The sequence below is a fragment of the Oncorhynchus keta genome, chromosome 22 (genome assembly GCF_023373465.1).
Source record: "Oncorhynchus keta strain PuntledgeMale-10-30-2019 chromosome 22, Oket_V2, whole genome shotgun sequence".
NCBI lineage: Eukaryota > Metazoa > Chordata > Actinopteri > Salmoniformes > Salmonidae > Oncorhynchus > Oncorhynchus keta.
In genome coordinates this window covers 36,703,242-36,722,453 of record NC_068442.1, presented here as the reverse complement: position 1 = coordinate 36,722,453, position 19,212 = coordinate 36,703,242, and the positions used below count along the sequence as shown (strand labels likewise).

Below are 19,212 nucleotides of genomic sequence, written 5' to 3'. Positions count from 1 at the left end.
TTTATGTATGTATCTTCACCTCTCTCTCAAAGTTCACAATATCCAAGGAGAAAACAAAACTATTAAAACATTTGGGAACAAATGTCTCAATACAAATCAAATTCTCAATCATGTCAACCTCACAATCATCCCTATAATGACAGCAAATTGATTAAGCTTTTAACTGGTAGAGCATTTAGGATATTTTTAGGCAGCAAATAATCTCTCATCATTACTGCCATAACCACTCTACCAGCCACAAATATTGGGACGACGCGAGCTCCGCCGATTCGGATGAGCAGCAGGTGGCTTTCCTTCACGCCAGAAGAATCGTTAAAACCTCTTCCCTCCCACGCAGACCTCTGCTCGATATCGAGGCGTTTTTCTATCGCGTAGGAGGGCTGGAGAAAAGCTCAAACTCATGCAATTTAGAGATATTAACTGTAGATGTGAATGTGTGCTACTTTGGGCTACTTCAGTTATGTGAGCGGAAGGCAAGCAAAGGAATTAACCATACCGTGCAAGGACCGTTTTGAGGGAAAGTATGAAAATGCAACTTTTTTGTATTGTATTAATTTTAAATTGACGGTTAATTATAACATGCAAAACATGTAATTCACTCTCACTTAACAGCTAGATACATTATTTCATGTCTATCAAAGATACCAACTTTGATAACTTGTACACAAGTTATAATATTGTAATTTTTAAGCATATTTTATGATTATGCCAGCAATTGAAGACGTTCCACCCAGACCAGAGAAGCTCTCCATGACTGTATCGTATTCTGTGAAGAGAAAAAACATCGTAAACAGGGTATCTTTTTCTTTGCATATTTTTCTTAGCAGTTATTAAAAAGGGTACACATTTAAAAGTGACAATGAACTTGACAGTAATAACTGAAATATTGTCCTGATTTGCTGTCAGTGTTTGGAGAAAAAAGGAACAACAGCTAATGTCCTCCAGCATTGAAAAGGAAAAAGGGAGCTCCCAGAGCTGACACTAACTGCTCACTTGTTGATGCTCAGTTAGTATGTCTCTTAACCATTTATTGGGATTAGGGCTAGTTGTAATGATTCTGCTCTGCTAGGTTTATCACAGCCCCATGGTAGAATAGTGGCAGTGGTGGTGATGTAATGTCCACCAACAAAAAGAGCATTGGTTTTATATGAATGCTACAAATAAAGGCCCAATTAAAAAAATGTAAGTTGCATTGTCATGTATTGCTATTTCTAGCCCTGGAACTGCTGGGGAGACTAATGTTGGCTAGGACAGTGGGGTATGGGTGGAATAGGTGGGGGGTTAGACTGTACCTGCTGTTGTCCCAGGGCTTTGTAGTTGTGTGTGTGCTGGTGGGTGGGTAGGGCAGAGCATGCATAAGAAGGTTAGGTCAGATGAGATGACAGACCTTTTCATGTGTGCCCGCTTATGAAATCAGCGAACCGTCACCTCCAGTCAATTTGCCCCTGACAGTACGGGTAGACTGTGTCTGTTGTATCTCTAGGCTTTGGACTGTTGGGAAAAGAAGCCCTGAACTAAACCATGAGTGGTGAGTATGCTATGCTTAAAGAGTATCCCACTGGGCACAGACATCAGTTCAACATCTAGTTTTGATTTACATTTGGTTGAGTTGTCAGCTAATGTGAATTCAACATGAAATCATAAACAAAAATCACCACGTTATTGGATTTACCATAGATGAAAAGTTGGATAAAAAACTACTAAATTCCCTTACATTGAAAACTTTTTGCAAATCCAGTCAGTTTTCCACGTATAATTCTTTTGTGGAAATGATGTGGAAACAATCTTGCCCAGTGGGATATTAAAGGTAAGGCAGATTGAGTCAGTTTGAAAAAAAAGTGGGAGTTTAAGGGACCAGTTGAAATTTTCAGCATATTTTCTTGATATTCATTGTGTTGTTTAATTTTTGCTTCTTTGTTTACAAAACTTGTTGCATAGAAAAGCTGTGATTTGCTTCTGGCTTTTACGTGTTAGAATCATACTGTAGTGTTGGTACTCTGTGTTCGTTATGGTGAAACATTAGGGTGAAACAGATAGCCTGCCAGGGTGTACACAGGGCATGTTCGTTATGGTGAAACATTAGGGTAAACAGATAGCCTGCCAGGGTGTACACAGGGCATGTTCGTTATGGTGAAACATTAGGGTAAACAGATAGCCTGCCAGGGTGTACACAGGGCATGTTCGTTATGGTGAAACATTAGGGTAAACAGATAGCCTGCCAGGGTGTACACAGGGCATGTTCGTTATGGTGAAACATTAGGGTGAAACAGATAGCCTGCCAGGGTGTACACAGGGCATGTTCGTTATGGTGAAACATTAGGGTAAACAGATAGCCTGCCAGGGTGTACACAGGGCATGTTCGTTATGGTGAAACATTAGGGTAAACAGATAGCCTGCCAGGGTGTACACAGGGCATGTTCGTTATGGTGAAACATTAGGGTGAAACAGATAGCCTGCCAGGGTGTACACAGGGCATGTTCGTTATGGTGAAACATTAGGGTAAACAGATAGCCTGCCAGGGCGTACACAGGGCATGTTCGTTATGGTGAAACATTAGGGTAAACAGATAGCCTGCCAGGGTGTACACAGGGCATGTTCGTTATGGGGAAACATTAGGGTAAACAGACAGCCTGCCAGGGTGTACACAGGGCATGTTCGTTATGGTGAAACATTAGGGTGAAACAGATAGCCTGCCAGGGTGTACACAGGGCATGTTCGTTATGGTGATACATTAGGGTAAACAGATAGCCTGCCAGGGTGTACACAGGGCATGTTCGTTATGGTGAAACATTAGGGTAAACAGATAGCCTGCCAGGGTGTACACAGGGCATGTTCGTTATGGTGAAACATTAGGGTAAACAGATAGCCTGCCAGGGTGTACACAGGGCATGTTCGTTATGGTGAAACATTAGGGTAAACAGATAGCCTGCCAGGGTGTACACAGGGCATGTTCGTTATGGTGAAACATTAGGGTAAACAGATAGCCTGCCAGGGTGTACACAGGGCATGTTCGTTATGGTGAAACATTAGGGTAAACAGATAGCCTGCCAGGGTGTACACAGGGCATGTTCGTTATGGTGAAACATTAGGGTAAACAGATAGCCTGCCAGGGTGTACACAGGGCATGTTCGTTATGGTGAAACATTAGGGTAAACAGATAGCCTGCCAGGGTGTACACAGGGCATGTTCATTATGGTGAAACATTAGGGTAAACAGATAGCCTGCCAGGGTGTACACAGGGCATGTTCGTTATGGGGAAACATTAGGGTAAACAGATAGCCTGCCAGGGTGTACACAGGGCATGTTCGTTATGGGGAAACATTAGGGTAAACAGATAGCCTGCCAGGGTGTACACAGGGCATGTTCGTTATGGTGAAACATTAGGATGAAACAGATAGCCTGCCAGGGTGTACACAGGGCATGTTCGTTATGGTGAAACATTAGGGTAAACAGATAGCCTGCCAGGGTGTACACAGGGCATGTTCGTTATGGTGAAACATTAGGGTAAACAGATAGCCTGCCAGGGTGTACACAGGGCATGTTCGTTATGGTGAAACATTAGGGTAAACAGATAGCCTGCCAGGGTGTACACAGGGCATGTTCGTTATGGGGAAACATTAGGGTAAACAGATAGCCTGCCAGGGTGTACACAGGGCATGTTCGTTATGGGGAAACATTAGGGTAAACAGATAGCCTGCCAGGGTGTACACAGGGCATGTTCGTTATGGTGAAACATTAGGGTGAAACAGATAGCCTGCCAGGGTGTACACAGTGCATGTTCGTTATGGTGATACATTAGGGTAAACAGATAGCCTGCCAGGGTGTACACAGGGCATGTTCGTTATGGTGAAACATTAGGGTAAACAGATAGCCTGCCAGGGTGTACACAGGGCATGTTCGTTATGGTGAAACATTAGGGTAAACAGATAGCCTGCCAGGGTGTACACAGGGCATGTTCGTTATGGTGAAACATTAGGGTAAACAGATAGCCTGCCAGGGTGTACACAGGGCATGTTCGTTATGGTGAAACATTAGGGTAAACAGATAGCCTGCCAGGGTGTACACAGGGCATGTTCGTTATGGTGAAACATTAGGGTAAACAGATAGCCTGCCAGGGTGTACACAGGGCATGTTCGTTATGGTGAAACATTAGGGTAAACAGATAGCCTGCCAGGGTGTACACAGGGCATGTTCGTTATGGGGAAACATTAGGGTAAACAGATAGCCTGCCAGGGTGTACACAGGGCATGTTCGTTATGGGGAAACATTAGGGTAAACAGATAGCCTGCCAGGGTGTACACAGGGCATGTTCGTTATGGTGAAACATTAGGGTGAAACAGATAGCCTGCCAGGGTGTACACAGGGCATGTTCGTTATGGTGATACATTAGGTAAACAGATAGCCTGCCAGGGTGTACACAGGGCATGTTCGTTATGGTGATACATTAGGTAAACAGATAGCCTGCCAGGGTGTACACAGGGCATGTTCGTTATGGTGAAACATTAGGGTAAACAGATAGCCTGCCAGGGTGTACACAGGGCATGTTCGTTATGGTGAAACATTAGGGTAAACAGATAGCCTGCCAGGGTGTACACAGGGCATGTTCGTTATGGTGAAACATTAGGATGAAACAGATAGCCTGCCAGGGTGTACACAGGGCATGTTCGTTATGGTGAAACATTAGGGTAAACAGATAGCCTGCCAGGGTGTACACAGGGCATGTTCGTTATGGTGAAACATTAGGGTAAACAGATAGCCTGCCAGGGTGTACACAGGGCATGTTCGTTATGGTGAAACATTAGGGTAAACAGATAGCCTGCCAGGGTGTACACAGGGCATGTTCGTTATGGGGAAACATTAGGGTAAACAGATAGCCTGCCAGGGTGTACACAGGGCATGTTCGTTATGGGAAACATTAGGGTAAACAGATAGCCTGCCAGGGTGTACACAGGGCATGTTCGTTATGGTGAAACATTAGGGTGAAACAGATAGCCTGCCAGGGTGTACACAGTGCATGTTCGTTATGGTGATACATTAGGGTAAACAGATAGCCTGCCAGGGTGTACACAGGGCATGTTCGTTATGGTGAAACATTAGGGTAAACAGATAGCCTGCCAGGGTGTACACAGGGCATGTTCGTTATGGTGAAACATTAGGGTAAACAGATAGCCTGCCAGGGTGTACACAGGGCATGTTCGTTATGGTGAAACATTAGGGTAAACAGATAGCCTGCCAGGGTGTACACAGGGCATGTTCGTTATGGTGAAACATTAGGGTAAACAGATAGCCTGCCAGGGTGTACACAGGGCATGTTCGTTATGGTGAAACATTAGGGTAAACAGATAGCCTGCCAGGGTGTACACAGGGCATGTTCGTTATGGTGAAACATTAGGGTAAACAGATAGCCTGCCAGGGTGTACACAGGGCATGTTCGTTATGGGGAAACATTAGGGTAAACAGATAGCCTGCCAGGGTGTACACAGGGCATGTTCGTTATGGGGAAACATTAGGGTAAACAGATAGCCTGCCAGGGTGTACACAGGGCATGTTCGTTATGGTGAAACATTAGGGTTAAACAGATAGCCTGCCAGGGTGTACACAGGGCATGTTCGTTATGGTGATACATTAGGGTAAACAGATAGCCTGCCAGGGTGTACACAGGGCATGTTCGTTATGGTGATACATTAGGGTAAACAGATAGCCTGCCAGGGTGTACACAGGGCATGTTCGTTATGGTGAAACATTAGGGTAAACAGATAGCCTGCCAGGGTGTACACAGGGCATGTTCGTTATGGTGAAACATTAGGGTAAACGGATAGCCTGCCAGGGTGTACACAGGGCATGTTCGTTATGGTGAAACATTAGGGTAAACGGATAGCCTGCCAGGGTGTACACAGGGCATGTTCGTTATGGTGAAACATTAGGGTAAACGGATAGCCTGCCAGGGTGTACACAGGGCATGTTCGTTATGGTGAAACATTAGGGTAAACGGATAGCCTGCCAGGGTGTACACAGGGCATGTTCGTTATGGTGAAACATTAGGGTAAACGGATAGCCTGCCAGGGTGTACACAGGGCATGTTCGTTATGGTGAAACATTAGGGTAAACGGATAGCCTGCCAGGGTGTACACAGGGCATGTTCGTTATGGTGAAACATTAGGGTAAACAGATAGCCTGCCAGGGTGTACACAGGGCATGTTCGTTATGGTGAAACATTAGGGTAAACGGATAGCCTGCCAGGGTGTACACAGGGCATGTTCGTTATGGTGAAACATTAGGGTGAAACGGATAGCCTGCCAGGGTGTACACAGGGCATGTTCGTTATGGTGAAACATTAGGGTAAACAGATAGCCTGCCAGGGTGTACACAGGGCATGTTCGTTATGGTGAAACATTAGGGTAAACAGATAGCCTGCCAGGGTGTACACAGGGCATGTTCGTTATGGTGAAACATTAGGGTAAACAGATAGCCTGCCAGGGTGTACACAGGGCATGTTCGTTATGGGGAAACATTAGGGTAAACAGATAGCCTGCCAGGGTGTACACAGGGCATGTTCGTTATGGTGAAACATTAGGGTGAAACAGATAGCCTGCCAGGGTGTACACAGGGCATGTTCGTTATGGTGATACATTAGGGTAAACAGATAGCCTGCCAGGGTGTACACAGGGCATGTTCGTTATGGTGAAACATTAGGGTAAACAGATAGCCTGCCAGGGTGTACACAGGGCATGTTCGTTATGGTGAAACATTAGGGTAAACAGATAGCCTGCCAGGGTGTACACAGGGCATGTTCGTTATGGTGAAACATTAGGGTAAACAGATAGCCTGCCAGGGTGTACACAGGGCATGTTCGTTATGGTGAAACATTAGGGTAAACGGATAGCCTGCCAGGGTGTACACAGGGCATGTTCGTTATGGTGAAACATTAGGGTAAACTGATAGCCTGCCAGGGCGTACACAGGGCATGTTCGTTATGGTGAAACATTAGGGTAAACTGATAGCCTGCCAGGGCGTACACAGGGCATGTTCGTTATGGTGAAACATTAGGGTAAACAGATAGCCTGCCAGGGTGTACACAGGGCATGTTCGTTATGGTGAAACATTAGGGTAAACAGATAGCCTGCCAGGGTGTACACAGGGCATGTTCATTATGGTGAAACATTAGGGTAAACAGATAGCCTGCCAGGGTGTACACAGGGCATGTTCGTTATGGGGAAACATTAGGGTAAACAGATAGCCTGCCAGGGTGTACACAGGGCATGTTCGTTATGGTGAAACATTAGGGTAAACAGATAGCCTGCCAGGGTGTACACAGGGCATGTTCGTTATGGTGAAACATTAGGGTAAACAGATAGCCTGCCAGGGTGTACACAGGGCATGTTCGTTATGGTGAAACATTAGGGTAAACAGATAGCCTGCCAGGGTGTACACAGGGCATGTTCGTTATGGTGAAACATTAGGATGAAACAGATAGCCTGCCAGGGTGTACACAGGGCATGTTCGTTATGGTGAAACATTAGGGTAAACAGATAGCCTGCCAGGGTGTACACAGGGCATGTTCGTTATGGTGAAACATTAGGTAAACAGATAGCCTGCCAGGGTGTACACAGGGCATGTTCGTTATGGTGAAACATTAGGGTAAACAGATAGCCTGCCAGGGCGTACACAGGGCATGTTCGTTATGGTGAAACATTAGGGTAAACAGATAGCCTGCCAGGGTGTACACAGGGCATGTTCGTTATGGGGAAACATTAGGGTAAACAGATAGCCTGCCAGGGTGTACACAGGGCATGTTCGTTATGGGGAAACATTAGGGTAAACAGATAGCCTGCCAGGGTGTACACAGGGCATGTTCGTTATGGTGAAACATTAGGGTGAAACAGATAGCCTGCCAGGGTGTACACAGGGCATGTTCGTTATGGTGATACATTAGGGTAAACAGATAGCCTGCCAGGGTGTACACAGGGCATGTTCGTTATGGTGAAACATTAGGGTAAACAGATAGCCTGCCAGGGTGTACACAGGGCATGTTCGTTATGGTGAAACATTAGGGTAAACAGATAGCCTGCCAGGGTGTACACAGGGCATGTTCGTTATGGTGAAACATTAGGGTAAACGGATAGCCTGCCAGGGTGTACACAGGGCATGTTCGTTATGGTGAAACATTAGGGTAAACTGATAGCCTGCCAGGGTGTACACAGGGCATGTTCGTTATGGTGAAACATTAGGGTAAACGGATAGCCTGCCAGGGTGTACACAGGGCATGTTCGTTATGGTGAAACATTAGGTAAACGGATAGCCTGCCAGGGTGTACACAGGGCATGTTCGTTATGGTGAAACATTAGGGTAAACAGATAGCCTGCCAGGGTGTACACAGGGCATGTTCGTTATGGGGAAACATTAGGGTAAACAGATAGCCTGCCAGGGTGTACACAGGGCATGTTCGTTATGGTGAAACATTAGGGTGAAACAGATAGCCTGCCAGGGTGTACACAGGGCATGTTCGTTATGGTGATACATTAGGGTAAACAGATAGCCTGCCAGGGTGTACACAGGGCATGTTCGTTATGGTGAAACATTAGGGTAAACAGATAGCCTGCCAGGGTGTACACAGGGCATGTTCGTTATGGTGAAACATTAGGGTAAACAGATAGCCTGCCAGGGTGTACACAGGGCATGTTCGTTATGGTGAAACATTAGGGTAAACAGATAGCCTGCCAGGGTGTACACAGGGCATGTTCGTTATGGTGAAACATTAGGGTAAACAGATAGCCTGCCAGGGTGTACACAGGGCATGTTCGTTATGGTGAAACATTAGGGTAAACAGATAGCCTGCCAGGGTGTACACAGGGCATGTTCGTTATGGTGAAACATTAGGGTAAACAGATAGCCTGCCAGGGTGTACACAGGGCATGTTCGTTATGGTGAAACATTAGGGTAAACAGATAGCCTGCCAGGGTGTACACAGGGCATGTTCGTTATGGGGAAACATTAGGGTAAACAGATAGCCTGCCAGGGTGTACACAGGGCATGTTCGTTATGGTGAAACATTAGGATGAAACAGATAGCCTGCCAGGGTGTACACAGGGCATGTTCGTTATGGTGAAACATTAGGGTAAACAGATAGCCTGCCAGGGTGTACACAGGGCATGTTCGTTATGGTGAAACATTAGGGTAAACAGATAGCCTGCCAGGGTGTACACAGGGCATGTTCGTTATGGTGAAACATTAGGGTAAACAGATAGCCTGCCAGGGTGTACACAGGGCATGTTCGTTATGGTGAAACATTAGGGTAAACAGATAGCCTGCCAGGGTGTACACAGGGCATATTCGTTATGGTGAAACATTAGGGTAAACAGATAGCCTGCCAGGGTGTACACAGGGCATGTTCGTTATGGTGAAACATTAGGGTAAACGGATAGCCTGCCAGGGTGTACACAGGGCATGTTCATTATGGTGAAACATTAGGGTGAAACGGATAGCCTGCCAGGGTGTACACAGGGCATGTTCGTTATGGTGAAACATTAGGGTAAACAGATAGCCTGCCAGGGTGTACACAGGGCATGTTCGTTATGGTGAAACATTAGGGTGAAACAGATATAAATCAAATGTTGCCTATAGAGCTGCCAATGTCTATCAATCCCTACAAAAATTTCCATGAATTATAACCCACAAAATAATTGACATTTCCTGTTTTTGCAGGATTATTTTCTCTGCTGTAGCTAACTGGCTCAAATTAAGATCCTACATCTGTAGTATGTACTGTAGTTGAATCGTCATTAGTTTCAAAATAATACCTGTATGCACCCCTTTGGGAGTAAAATCAACATGAAATCAAATCAAAATGTATTTGTCACATGTGCCGAATATAACAATACAAGACCTTACCATGAAATGCTTACTTGAAAAAGGCCTTAACCAACAATGCATTTCAAGAAATAGAGTTAATAAAATATTTACTAAATATAATAAAGTTAAAAAAAAAATCTAAACAATCAAATAGTAACACACATTTACATAACAATACAGAGTCAATGTACGGGGTTACAGGTTTGTCAAGGTCATTTGTAAAGTGACAATGCATAGATAATAAACAGTGAGTAGCTGCGGTGTAAAAAAAAAGGGGGTGTAAATAGTCCAGGTGACCATTTGATTATTTGTTCAGCAGTTTTATGGCTTGGGGGTAGAAACTGTTAAGGAGCCTTTAGGTCCTAGACTTGGCGCTCTGGTACCGCTTCCCGTGCGGTAGCAGAGAGGACAGTCTATGACTTGGGTGACTGGAGTCTTTGACAATTCTTTGGGCCTTCCTCTGACACCGCCTAGTATATAGGTCTTGGATGTCAGGAAGCTTGGCCCCACTGATGTACTGGGCCGTACGCACTACCCTCTGTAGCACCTTATGGTCAGATGCCGAGCAGTTACCATACCAGGCGGTGATGCAACTTTTTGAGGATCTGGGGACCCATGCCAAATCTTTTCAGTCTCCTGAGGGGGAAACGGTATTATCGTGCCCTTTTCACTACTGTCTTGGTGTGTTTGGACCATGATAGTTTGTTGGAGGATGTGGACATCAAGGAACTTGAAACTCTCGACCCGGTCCACTTCAGTCCCGTCAATGTTAATGGGGGCCTGTTCGGCACTCCTTTTCCAATAATCCACGATCATGTCCTTTGTCTTGCTCACATTGAGAGAGAGGTTGTTGTCCTGGCACCACACTGCCAGGTCTCTGACCTCTTCCCTATAGGCTGTTGTCGATGATCAGGCCTACCACTGTTGTGTCATCGGCAAACTTAATGATGATTTTGGAGTCGTGCTTGGATGAACAGGGAGTACAGGAGGGGACTAAGCACAAACCCCCGAGGGGCTCCATTGTTGAGAATCAGTGTGGCAGAAGTGTTGCTGCCTACCCTTACCACCTGGGGCGGCCAGTCAGGATCCAGTTGCAGAGGGAGGTGTTTAGTCCCAGGGTCCTTAGCTTAGTGATGAGCTGTGTGGGCACTATTTTGTTTAACACTGCGCTGTAGTCAATGAACAGCATTCTCACATAGGTGTTCCTTTTGTCCAGGTGTGAAAGGGCAGTGTGGACTGCGATTGAGATTGCATCTGTGAATCTGTTGGGGCGGTATGCGAACTGGAGTGGGTCTCGGGTTTCTGGCATGATGGTGTTGATGTGAGCCATGACCAACCTTTCAAAGCACTTTATGGCTCTCGTCACTGGGCAGCTCGCGGCTTGGTTTCCCTTTCTAGTCCATAATATGTTTCAAGCCCTGCCACATCCAATGAGCCTCGGAGCCGGTTTAGTACGATTATATCTTAGTCCTGTATTGGTGCTCCTTGAAAGCGGATGCTCTAACCTTTAGCTCTATGTGGATGTTGCCTGTATTCCATGGCTTCTGGATGGGAAATGTACGTATGGTCACTGTGGGGACAGCGTCGTCAATGCACTTATTGATGAACCCGGTGACTGAGGTGGTACACTCCTCAATGCCATTGGATGAATCCCGGAACATAGTCCAGTCTGTGCTAGCAAAACAGTCTTGTGGCATAGTATCCGCATCATCTGACCACTTCCATATTGAGCGAGTCACTGTACTTCCTGCTTTAGTTTTTGCTTGTAAGCAGGAATCAGGGGGATAGAATTATGGTCACATTTGCCAAATGGAGGGCAAGGGAGAGCTTTGTATGCATCTGTGTGTGGAGGAAAGGTGGTCTAGAGTTTGTTTTTGTCCTCTGGTTGCATGTGACATGCTGTTAGAAATGATGTAAAACGGATTTAAGTTTACCTGTATTAAAGCCCCTGGCCCCTAGGACTGCCACATCTGGATGAGCATTTCTTCTTTTTTTGTTATGAGGACATATTAGGTGAATTTCCTGGGATTAGTTATATGATATGGCTTAGAACAGGCCCTTACCATACTGGAAGGAGCAGCGAGGGAATCAGATACACTGCTTGCCTTGGTCCAGGTAGGATGATAGGATCATCATTCAGAAAATAACTCATATTTAAATGCAGAGCTGTGATACTGCACTTTATGTGTTTGTTATGCATTTCATCAACGCTCATCCAGTACTGTTTGAGTATTAGCAACAATCATCAGGTTCTTGAGTGCTCTTTTGCAATCCATTTTAATAATCTTCTGACTTTAGTGTTGCTGAATTGATATTAATATGTCCAACCAACTCTTCTATCAAGCAGTCATGTACACTTCATATACATTTTTCCTTCACTGCATTATAACAGAATGCTTATGGTCTCCTCCATCTCCTCTCCTCCAGTTTCACAGGAAACCTGCCTCCTGGACCAGGTGCTGGAGCTGATTATGAATGAGAAGCCCACCAACACCGCGAGCCTTTTCCTGAACGAGGACGCCGACAAGCCCTCCCTCCCTGAACGAGGCCTCTGGCGGTGGCTACATAGGGCCATGCAGAAGAGAGCGGCCAGTGCCAAGGACACGATGAGCTCCATAACTAAGGAGAGCGTCAAGGGCTTCCTGAGACGCAACCTCTTTGTCCTCCTCACCATCGCAGCAGTGACTCTGGGCAAGTGGACAAAATACTTTGTTACTGTCTTATTGGGGTTAGGGTTAAGGTGATGTTAAGAGCTAAGGTTATGGTTAGTTTGTTGATAGTTAATACAATATTAATTTTTAAAAACTAAAGTAATTGCAGTGTTATTACACAGGCCTATGAGCTGCAGCCCCCAAGTGTAGACTCCTGTGTCAAGAAGACTTGAAATACATACAGTATTCTTCATGTCTCCTGTGCGTGTATCCAGGTGTCATGCTGGGTTTTGCCCTGCGGCCCCACAACCTGACCCTCAGGAAGATCAAATACTTTGCCTTCCCTGGAGAGCTGCTGATGAGGATGCTGCAGATGCTGGTTCTGCCTCTCATCATCTCCAGCCTGGTCACAGGTAGCTGGTCACAGGAGTTCTGCTTCCTTAGCATCATTATAATTATTTGCAATTACAGTATCTATTGCTTTTGTCAAACTCAAAGTGATTTACATTTCATGTAGATTTCTCACCCCTTCTGCATGTTATTATTCTACATTTTCCATACTTCTTGCTATTTTGAGTTCAAAGTTAGTTGGTACAGTAATAGTCTTGTGGTAGTAGCTAGAGTATTAATGAGAAAATTATGAACTTTGTCTTGTCTTGCAGGTATTTCCTCTCTGGACAGCAAAGCGTCTGGGAAGATGGGAATGCGGGCTGTGGTTTATTACATGGTGACCACCCTCATCGCGGTCTTCATTGGCATCGTCATTGTGATTGTCATAAAACCAGGGAAAGGCCATAGGGACAGTCCAGTGGCCTCTAGCGGTACCATAGAGCCGGTACAAGCAGCTGACGCCTTCCTGGATCTCATCAGGTGAGGAACTATTGTAGGATCCCAGTGACAGTAAGTCAACAGAATATATTAATAATTGGTTGTCCTTTATTCACTGTGATAATAGTTCTGCATTTTTCAGGAACATGTTCCCACCAAATTTGGTGGAAGCCTGTTTCAAGCAGGTAAGGGAATTCACTTGCCAATTGATCAAGCAGCTATTCTTCAATACACTGTGTTAAAATACTTACTCACCAAATAAATTGTTAAGGACTGATACTCTTTACTTATACAATACATACAGTGGAGAGAACAAGTATTTGATACACTGCTGATTTTGCAGGTATTCCTACTTACAAAGCATGTAGAGGTCTGTAGTTTTTATCATAGGTACACTTCAACTGTGAGAGACGGAATCTAAAACAAAAATCCAGAAAATCACATTGTATGATTTTTAAGTAATTAATTAGCATTTTATTGCATGACATAAGTATTTGATGCATCAGAAAAGCAGAACTTAAAATTTGGTACAGAAACCTTTGTTTGCAATTACAGAGATCATACGTTTCCTGTAGTTCTTGACCAGGTTTGCACACACTGCAGCAGGGATTTTGGCCCACTCCTCCATACAGACCTTCTCCAGATCCTTCAGGTTTCGGGGCTGTCGCTGGGCAATACGGACTTTCAGCTCCCTCCAAAGATTTTCTATTGGGTTCAGGTCTGGAGACTGGCTAGGCCACTCCAGGACCTTGAGATGCTTTTTACAGAGCCACTCCTTAGTTGCCCTGGCTGTGTGTTTTGGGTCGTTGTCATGCTGGAAGACCCAGCCACGACCCATCTTCAATGCTCTTACTGAGGGAAGGTAACCTGAGGGAGGTTGTTGGCCAAGATCTCGTGATACATGGCCCCATCCATCCTCCCCTCAATACGGTGCAGTCGTCCTGTCCCCTTTGCAGAAAAGCATCCCCAAAGATTGATGTTTCCACCTCCATGCTTCATGGTTGGGATGGTGTTCTTAGGGTTGTACTCATCCTTCTTCTTCCTCCAAACACGGCGAGTGGAGTTTAGACCAAAAAGCTCTATTTTTGTCTCATCAGACCACATGACCTTCTCCCATTCCTCCTCTGAATCATTCAGATGGTCATTGGCAAACTTCAGACGGTCCTGGACATGTGCTGGCTTGAGCAGGGGGACCTTGCGTGCGCTGCAGGATTTTAATTAATGACGGCGTAGTGTGTTACTTATGGTTTTCTTTGAGACTGTGGTCCCAGCTCTATCAGGTCATTGACCAGGTCCTGCCTTGTAGTTCTGGGCTGATCCCTCACCTTCCTCATAATCATTGATGCCCCACGAGGTGAGATCTTGCATGGAGCCCCAGACTGAGGGTGATTGACCGTCATCTTGAACTTCTTCCATTTTCTAATAATTGCGCCAACAGTTGTTGCATTCTCACCAAGCTGCTTGCCTATTGTCCTGTAGCCCATCCCAGCCATGCGCAGGTCTACAATTTTATCCCTGATGTCCTTACACAGCTCACTGGTCTTGGCCAATGTGGAGAGGTTGGAGTCTGTTTGATTGAGTGTGTGGACAGATGTCTTTTATACAGGTAACGAGTTCAAACAGGTGCAGTTAATACAGGTAATGAGTGGAGAACAGGAGGGCTTCTTAAAGAAAAACTAACAGGTCTGTGAGAGCCGTAATTCATACAATGTGATTTTCTGGATTTTTGTTTTAGATTCCGTCTCTCACAGTTGAAGTGTACCTATGATAAAAAAAATACAGACCTCTACATGCTTTGTAAGTAGGAAAATCTGCAAAATCAGTAGTGTATCAAATACTTTTTCTCCCCACTGTACATGTATTCAATGCCTGCACTGTTTCCACCAGTACAAAACAGTCTACAAGAAGACCATCTACACCAAGAACGTGACCATTACCCTCAACCTGACTGACGCCCTAAACGCTACAGAGGCTGCCTTGGCTGCTAACATGAGCAGAGTCCTGCAGACCATCCAGGTGGGTGACACATTGGTGATGGAGTGACTTACCCCAATGTAAAGTCCTTTGGGGGAACAAGTGCTACAGTTACTTTGGATAAGTGTAAATGTGATGTGATGTGATGTGAAGGGGCTGTTCTGCTCCAGGAGACAGTGGTGGAGACGATCCCAGTGTCTGGTTCCTCTAACGGGGTGAACGCCCTGGGTCTGGTGGTGTTCTCCATGTGCTTCGGCCTGGTCATCGGCAACATGAAGCAGCAGGGACAGGCTCTCAGGGACTTCTTCGACTGCCTCAACGAAGCCATCATGCGCCTAGTGGCCATCATCATCTGGTTAGTAGTCAGATTAGTGGTTGCAAAGTACCATGTTAATGTACTCGTAAATGCCTTTACCATTACTTCTCACATACAGTATATATATATCAAAACAGTTGCTTTCGTGGGAATTGTTGTGTTAGGTAGAGTGTGGGCTATCCTACAAATATCTCTGTCTTTTATCTCCATTCCTTCCTCTCTCCCCATCAGGTACGCTCCAGTGGGCATCCTGTTCCTGATAGCAGGTAAGATCGTGGAGATGAAGAATCTGGCCGAGGTGGGAGGTCAGCTGGGGATGTACACGGTGTCTGTCATCGTGGGTCTGCTCATCCATGGCCTCTTCGTCCTGCCCCTATTCTACTTCCTGGTCACCAGGAAGAACCCCTACACCTTCATCGCTGGCCTGCTGCAGGCCCTCATTACTGCCCTGGGGACGTCCTCTAGGTGGGTGTAGGAACAGGTTCAGGGTCAGATGTAGCTAATTCATTGCCCTGGGGATATCCTCTAGTTCAGTGGTTATCCGGTCCTCCAGTAACCCAAACAGCGCACACTTTTGTTGTAGCCCCAGACAAACTCACCTGATCAACTCATTGAGGGCTTGACGATTGGTTGACAAGTGGAATCAGGTGTGCTTGTCTGACGCTACAACAAAAATGTGTGCTGTTGGGGGTACTTGAGGATTGGAGTTGGGAAACATATCTAGTTGTTGTTTGGACCATTATGATCTCACAACGTCCTCTATTCTCTGCCACCCTGCCATAGCTCTGCCACCCTGCCCATCACCTTCCGCTGTCTGGAGGAGAACAACCATGTGGACAAGAGAGTGACACGCTTCATCCTGCCCGTGGGTGCCACCATCAACATGGATGGCACTGCCCTCTACGAGGCTGTGGCCGCCATCTTTATTGCTCAGGTCAATGACATGGAACTCAACTTTGGCCAAATCCTCACCATCAGGTGAGTGTTAAGACACCATTCATCTGATAAGCCACAATGCTATCAATGAGCTAGACCTTCAACTATGAAGTTATTTTTAAGTATTAAGTTATTTATAACAATACATATTTTAAAAAATCTCAACTTGGAAAGGATATACAAAAGCATATTAGCTAATTTTGTAACTACATTAAGAGGAGACTCATAACTCATAACAATGAGTTTTTGTGGTTTTGATGAGATGAATTTTGTGGTCTCTGCTGAAGTTCTCCATGCTGTTGGCTTTCTTCTATTGACTTCACAACCCAAGATGGATTACCTCTACCATGGAGTGTTGATTTAGCTCAGGGATGGGCAACTCCAGTCCTCGGGGGCCGGAGTGGTGCTTCGTATTAAACAGGCATAGACTAACAGGGAAATGCTTACTTATAGGTCCTGTTCTAACAATGCAGTTACAAACAATACAATACAATACAAATACACAATACAATACAAAAAGTATTTTTATAGTCACAAAAGGAATAAATACACAGTGAATAACAATAACGTGTAAAAATAACATGCTATATACACAGAGTACCAGTACCGAATCGATGTGCAGGGGTACAAAGTAATTGAGGTAGCTATGTACATATACTGTAGTAGGGGTAAAGGGACTAGGCAACAGGATAGATAGTAGACAGTAGCAGCAGCATATGTGCAAGAATATGCTCATTTAAGAGATGGCTAGTCATTATTAGCAGATACATTATGGGACACAGGTCAAGTTATTATCGGCATGCAGCGGTTAGTCTATAACCATGTCTTCCTGGATCAGTATTTTTCACACGTCACTCACCACCGATTCCCTAATGCAATGTGTGTTTCTCTTTCTTATTAAATGGTGCCATCCCTCCACAGTATCACAGCAACAGCTGCCAGCATTGGAGCAGCAGGCATCCCGCAGGCTGGTCTGGTTACCATGGTGATTGTATTGACATCGGTGGGACTGCCCACAGAGGACATAACGCTGATCATTGCTGTGGACTGGTTCCTGTAAGTCTGCCTAAATGTCACTGTAAGGCCGCCACACCACTATAACAGAGAACAGATCCCCCTGAAAGGTTGGCCATGCATTATGCGCATCAGATTATTGAAGAACTGTTAACAACTAACCCTCTCTAATGTTTTGGTGTTGTATACGGTTTTCTGCATGCCTCATGGTTGGATTTACACACAATGGTTGGAACTCTTTTTTTAATAACAACTTGTGGATGGATTGCATTGTGTTTTTGTGTGGCTGTGCATAGGTTGACACCCTAAGGGGGTGGATGGTGTGTGTGTGTGTGTGTGTGTGTGTGTGTGTGTGTGTGTGTGTGTGTGTGTGTGTGTGTGTGTGTGCACACACTATATAATGTCTATGCTTTATAATGTATGTACTTGTGCAGGGACCGACTGAGGACCACTACCAACGTGCTGGGGGACTCTCTGGGGGCGGGCATCGTGGAGCACCTGTCTCGCCAGGAGTTGCAGAGCCAGGATGTTGAGGTGGGCAACTCAGTGATTGAAGAGAACGAAAAGCCCTACCAGCTCATCTGCCAGGAGAACGACTCAGTGAATCACCACAACAGTGAGACCCCCATGTAGGGGTCAGGACAGGGGAATTTATAGGCCCAGTCTGAAAACAACCACTAGCCTCTACTGTACTTCTTCTTTTAGTCAACATTGCTTGATCTAATATTTATATATTTCTTAATTCCATTATTTTACTTTTAGATTAGTGTGTATTATTGTCAGATACTACTGCACTGTTGGAGCTAGGAACACAAGCACTTCGCCACACCCATAATAACATCTGCTAAATATGTGTATGTGACCAAAACAATTTGATTTGATTTTCAGTGTTTGTAGATATGGAAGAACTGGATACAGTAGATGTAAACAATATGGGGGAAAGATATTGGATGCCTAGGTTGAGCTATCACCTATCTGATTAACTTCAGATCTGCAAACACTCTAGGGATAGTGGTTTGGCATTGTTTTGACACTCTTAACCATATCACCAACTATTTTGGTAATTTAGTCCAAATCTCAGTCCATGGATGCATTGTCCACTCTAGAGGACACTGATGAAAGAACTGGACAGGTGAAATCACATTTTCCATAGATATCTAGCTCCCATATTGATTTCACTTATCCCATGTTTTCATATCAGTAGAGAACACTTTAGACTGCTGTTGTGTACTCAGTATCTGATTCATTTACATGAACAAGAAAATAATTGCCATTCAATGACCTTTTTAAATATGTGAATAAATGGAAAATCCATTCCTATCCTCACCATCACGTACCTGGTTTTGTTGCATGGCTTGAATTTATTTGTATTATATTTGGACACTTTTAGCATCATTGACGTAATCAATTTGAGTTTATAGCAGCCTCAGTTGCACTTCTGTAGTTGGTGGTTGTTGTTTTTATTGCGAATCTACCTCTAATATAATTCAAGTGTACATTATGCTTTCTCTTAAGCCATTTAATTTTCTGCCCCAAACATTACCTAGAGGAAATGTTGTAGGCCTATCATATTATCCATGCTACCAACCTTGATAACCAGTTTTTCAACAGTTTTAAAAACAAACACTGAAGTATTGTCATCAG

At 44.9% G+C, this 19,212-nt stretch overlaps 1 protein-coding gene across 3 annotated transcripts; it reads left to right on the top strand.

Moving 5' to 3' along the window:
- Positions 1-224: 224 nt before the first annotated feature.
- On the top strand, positions 225-18,894 carry slc1a6 (solute carrier family 1 member 6). Of its 3 annotated transcripts, XM_035761629.2 has the most exons (12): positions 226-521; positions 713-795; positions 12,277-12,540; positions 12,776-12,913; positions 13,163-13,370; positions 13,471-13,513; positions 15,216-15,344; positions 15,473-15,657; positions 15,850-16,083; positions 16,402-16,596; positions 17,476-17,610; positions 18,003-18,894. In XM_035761629.2, exons 3-12 carry the CDS (start codon positions 12,321-12,323, stop codon positions 18,199-18,201), a joined length of 1,686 nt encoding a protein of 561 aa, XP_035617522.1. In that variant the 5' UTR covers positions 226-521; positions 713-795; positions 12,277-12,320; the 3' UTR covers positions 18,202-18,894. The 3 variants fall into 3 exon arrangements, with proteins under 3 accessions (XP_035617523.1, XP_035617522.1, XP_035617521.1); XM_035761630.2 differs by lacking the exon at positions 713-795 and having other exon boundaries at positions 225-521; XM_035761628.2 differs by lacking the exons at positions 226-521; positions 713-795 and adding an exon at positions 1,373-1,528.
- The last annotated feature ends 318 nt before the right edge of the window (positions 18,895-19,212 follow it).

Excerpts from the sequence above, each read along its gene's own strand:
- slc1a6 (XM_035761628.2), top strand. Across the intron at positions 15,345-15,472 it reads GAGTCCTGCAGACCATCCAG|GAGACAGTGGTGGAGACGAT; the intron begins GTGGGTGACACA and ends GTTCTGCTCCAG. Across the intron at positions 17,611-18,002 it reads ATTGCTGTGGACTGGTTCCT|GGACCGACTGAGGACCACTA; the intron begins GTAAGTCTGCCT and ends GTACTTGTGCAG.